Here is a 4,825-nt window from a genome sequence, read left to right as displayed (position 1 = left end):
TTTTGAGAGCTGCTGGTCTAGTAGGAAGCTATGACAAGTATATAAAACATTTTAATACACTAGAATCACTTTTAATAGACCTCTGCTTACCCCACTTCTAGATTACCAATGCTCTCAAGTCCCCTCTTTTGAATACAGTGACAGATGCCCATAGCTTGCCCATAGTGGGTAGTTAGGTTCATCTCTAGTACTCCCACACACTTCTGCTCTAACTATATTAGAACTTGTTTATGCTAGTTTTACTGTTAGTAATTATGCAATTTGATTATATATTATATAATCCCATTAATTATGAGTACCGGGGAAGGAGATGTTTCTACGAAAACCAGGTTTAATGCTTTGGCAAGACTTAATATAAAAGTAAGCTGCTAAAAAAAAAACCGGTCAAAGTAGGTACTGGAGAGATAACAGGAGACTAGAAGAGAAACATAAAAGTCTACAAGGATTCTGCATTCGTGTTGTTTCTGTGTCTAAATTCTTGCTCCTTTCTAAGAAGCCAAAATTGTAAATCTAGATTATGGGTTGAATTTTCTCGAGAAAGCAGATGCTCAATCAGCATATTATACTGAAATCAAAGGCCTTATCCTACATGTACACTGGTAGCTAAATGTACATCTTAACTCTTAAGGTACAATGTTTAAGGCAATAGGAATGCATATTAATATCATTTTATGATTCTCTACTTTGAATCTACCTGACAGACTACTGGTCCTTCCCTATGGGCTGTGGGACTCCACTGCACAAAGAAAAATTTTTTAAGGGTTATAAGACAGACACACAGGTGAGGCAGGACACTGAAGGTGGTGGGAACAGAGTGAACAATGGCTTTTGTCTCCTCCCTCTTTCCCTCTGTGTGTTTATCCCTCTCTCTGAATTTCAAACTAAGGGACCCACACCAGAATTGGATTCTGGGAATTATTCCAGAATCTTTTCTAAATTTTCTCTCCCCTCCACCCTCCCTTTTTTTTGCTAGATCCATTTACTTACTGGTTTCTGTTACTTGTAACCAAAAGAATCTTAATGAGTATGAACACACACCATTGGTAATAGTATTTTATTTATCTATACCCTACCACCTACTTTCAGAAAAAAATTGAGAGAAAATTTTAAAGGGCAAGTATACAAAACACATACCATAAAAAAAGAGTTTCTAGTTCTGATTCTGTCTCTAAATAGTGATAGCATTTTGGCGAGTCTACTTCATATCTCTCAGCATTGGCATCTACATAATGAAGTTACTGGGATATCTCAGATCTAGTTCCAATTCTTTCACTTAAAAATCTGGCCTTCTCTTCCAACTGGAGATGTTTTATCATTTCATTAGTGTTTACTTTGCACTTATATTTTCTAAAAGACTTAGATATAATTAAATTTTCTTTGAAGAGAAATTAGAAACTGTTTCTGGGAACAACAACAAAATGTCAAGAAACTTCTGCTCTAAGCTAGACCTTCCTGCTCTTTATCTCAACTGAGATAGACTATGTTGAAGAAGTCAAGAAAAATAACAGGCACTTTTTACAAATTTAAGGGCATGCTTAGTTGAAACAAGTTATAGTAATAAACAAGCAGGGAGGGTATTTATTAGCATTGGCATGTAATTAATGATAGCAGGTATGTTAGGCATCAGGAAGTTATAGGCATTCATTTCCACAAGGCCAATCTGGATCCAGTTCAATGTGGAGGCCTTTAAGAACACTTCCAACTCCAGTTAAAACACAGATAAGTGGGCTAGGACCAAGATTTTGGACTGTTCCTTATGACTTTTGAAGCTACTTTCCTGGTTCTTATTTATATCACATCTGTGTCTATCGTCTGGAAAATGACTGAAGAAAAAATATTTCCACAGAGCAGGTGAATTTAAAAGGTAAACCATTTTTAATATTCCTACTAGTTTCCAATCTTTTCATTTAAGATTTTAAATTCATGGAAGTTTTTTGCCTGTGGTTCACAGGCAAGTAAGGCCTATCAATATAAACTACTTGGCATCTTAACAAATCAGTTAGGCAAACTTGCGATCTCTTTATTATTAAGAAGGTGATCCTTATTCTATTCAAATTTGTGAACTGATGTTCTAATCTCCATTTAACCTTCAAAAATTTTAGGAATAAAAGATCATGTTCAGATTTCAGTAAGACTACAGAGTTAGGATTTGGTTATTTACCTCAAAAGTAACAAATGAGCAATCATATAAATATTCCCCAAAGTTATCTCTTTATGTAATATGTTTTCATATAATAATTCAAATTACAAATATGCCTAATATACTGGAAGTTCCCAATCCTAACCAAATACTGAAACCATATTTTGAGGACTAGACCTAAGATTTAGAAAACATCTCAACTTCCTCACTCATAGTACTACTCAACTGTTCACCTATGGACTAGAAGAAAGAAGGCTGTATTACATTCCTATACAAGGGACATTGTAATGCTGATAAAAAAGTATCTGTGAATGACAAGAGTGGTTGCCGAGGAGTAGAAAGAAAACTGGTTAGCTAAAGTACAAAATCAAAGATGAAGGCCTTGGGGCACCTGGGTGGCTCAGTCAGTTAAGCCTATCTGACTCTTGATTTCGGCTCAGGTTATGATCTCAGGGTCATGAGATCGAGCGGCATCAGGCTCCGTGCTCAGCGGGAAGTCTGCTTGAGATTCTCTCTTGCCCTCTACCCCTCCCTGCCACCCCCACTCTCTCTCTCTCAAATGATAAATAAATAAATCTTTAAAAAAAAAAAAGATGGAGGCCTTAAAGGCACAAAGGAATCTGGACCGTTCTATCAGTCTACAGAAGCCATAACAGACTTAATTAAAGAAATAACTTGGTGAATGAGCTTAAGAACAAATATTTTTGTTTTAATGTTTACAAAGCCAGTCCACAAGTTATTTATTGCTCCTCCCATACCTCAGATTACAGTGTCTTTTATGATTGTTACATCATATATATAATTAGCCAATATAAAAACCTCTTGAATACAGATGTGGGCATGACATTTTAATGTAAAAACAGACATAACCCCTAATCTCAAAGTTGCTTTCAAGAATAAGGGGCTGGATAAAACCTGGAAATAAAATACAGCTTTATAAAAAACATGAAATAATGCTGTGTTGTAATAATGGAAAAGGGCAGGAAAATCCTAATACCATAACATTTTATTTTAGTTAGACTTTCATCAAAGGGTGCAATCCAGCTTTGGCTGCTGCACTTGAAATTAGGGGTAATTTAAAAACAATAGCAAAAATGATTAAATGGATAAGAAAAACAAATCCTTCCAGGAAAGATTAAGTCTCCAAGGGAACAGACTTTCACTATAATGCTCTATTATTAAATAGTGCCAAACACTGTACTTGGTTAAGATGAGTGATACCAAGAAAGAAAAATACAGACCCTTGCACTTAGAAAGACTGCAATATATGGTTGAGGGATACAATATTAATGAAATACTTATAGACAATCCAATGGCATGTATTTTTAAATCAACTAATATGATTCAAGTTTCATTAATTTCAGCTTCAGTAACTCCTGTTCTCTTCACTATGTTTAATTGGTAACAGTAGTGATGCCATACACTAGTTTAGTTCTTTATGAATTTCAAGATACTTTGTTAAGTATCCTCACAACTACAGGGTAGAAATTATGTCCCCACCACTAAGAACTCCTCTGAGATAAGTTCCCTTTCCCAAACTCATTGATTTCCTTACTATGGTGGTTCTTCAACTCTGCTTGATCATTAGAATCACCTGGGGAGCTTTTTAAAAACTACTGGGCTCAAAGCCAGAGATTCTATTCTAACTGGCTTGTGAGGAGGGCAAGAGATGGTGGTGTTTTTATGTCAGTAGATAATTCTAATATGCAGTAGCCAGAGTTTAAAACTGCTGCCCTAATATTGTTCCTCACCTCCAGGGACTCTTTCTTCCTCTCCCTGCATCTCTATTATAATTTTATTTTCTGGTGGTATGAAGATAGTAGAGCTCACAGAACTGCTCAAATATTTCATCAACTCTAAGACAGCAACAGCTATAATTATTAATTATTAATTATTTTATATGCCACTAAAACAAACCACTGCCATGATTTTAAGACGTAAGATTTTAGAAATGTTAGGGTGCCTGGGTGGCTCAGTCATTAAGCGTCTGCCTTCAGCTCAGGTCATGATCCCAGGGTCCTGGGATCGAGTCCCACCTCGGGCTCCCTGCTCGGCAGGAAGCCTGCTTTTCCTTCTCCTACTCCCCCCGCTTGTGTTTCTGCTCTCACTATCTTTCTCTCTGTCAAATAAATAAATAAAATCTTTAAAAAAAAGCTGCCCCTATGCCCGCCTGGCCCCGAAGCACCCAGTTCTAGGGACTCTTCTCCAATGCCTGAGATTTACGGGCCTGAAGAAAATTATGCATCCCTGCAAATGTCATCTGCTGAGACACCCCACGCGGAGACCGTCTCTCCTCTTCCTTCGTCCATGGATCTGCTTGTTCAGGACAGCCCTGACTCCTCCACCAGTCCCAGGGTAAAACCACCACCCACTTCTGGAGAGGAGAGAACAGTGAGGAAGGAAGATACGGCCCAGGGCAAGAAACAGATCAGGACCGTGTTCTCTCAGACCCAACTCTATGTCCTCAATGATCGATTTCAGAGACAGAAATACCTCAGTCTCCAGCAGATGCAAGAACTTTCCAACATTCTGAACCTTAGCTATAAGCAGGTGAAGACCTGGTTCCAGAATCAGAAAATGAAATGTAAGAGGTGGCAGAAAAACCACTGGCCAAAGGAGAGCAAGAGTAACAGCACACCAACCGCAGAATACCCAGGCTTCTATTCCTACCACCAGGGATACCTG

The 4,825-nt window shown here is 37.7% G+C and overlaps 1 protein-coding gene across 1 annotated transcript; it reads left to right on the top strand.

The window, feature by feature from the left end:
- Window positions 1-291: 291 nt before the first annotated feature.
- LOC102733179 (homeobox protein NANOG-like) lies at window positions 292-4,819 on the top strand (the record flags this gene model as incomplete). Its single annotated transcript, XM_081809833.1, has 2 exons — window positions 292-360; window positions 4,295-4,819. Coding segments are annotated over exons 1-2 (594 nt in total), but the record flags the coding sequence as incomplete, so codon positions are not given.
- Window positions 4,820-4,825: the final 6 nt, after the last annotated feature.

This window comes from Leptonychotes weddellii, unplaced genomic scaffold, assembly GCF_054177405.1.
Source record: "Leptonychotes weddellii isolate Sample4059 unplaced genomic scaffold, ASM5417740v2 HiC_scaffold_14229, whole genome shotgun sequence".
Classification (NCBI taxonomy): Eukaryota; Metazoa; Chordata; class Mammalia; order Carnivora; family Phocidae; genus Leptonychotes; species Leptonychotes weddellii.
This window is presented reverse-complemented; position numbering and strand designations above follow the sequence as displayed.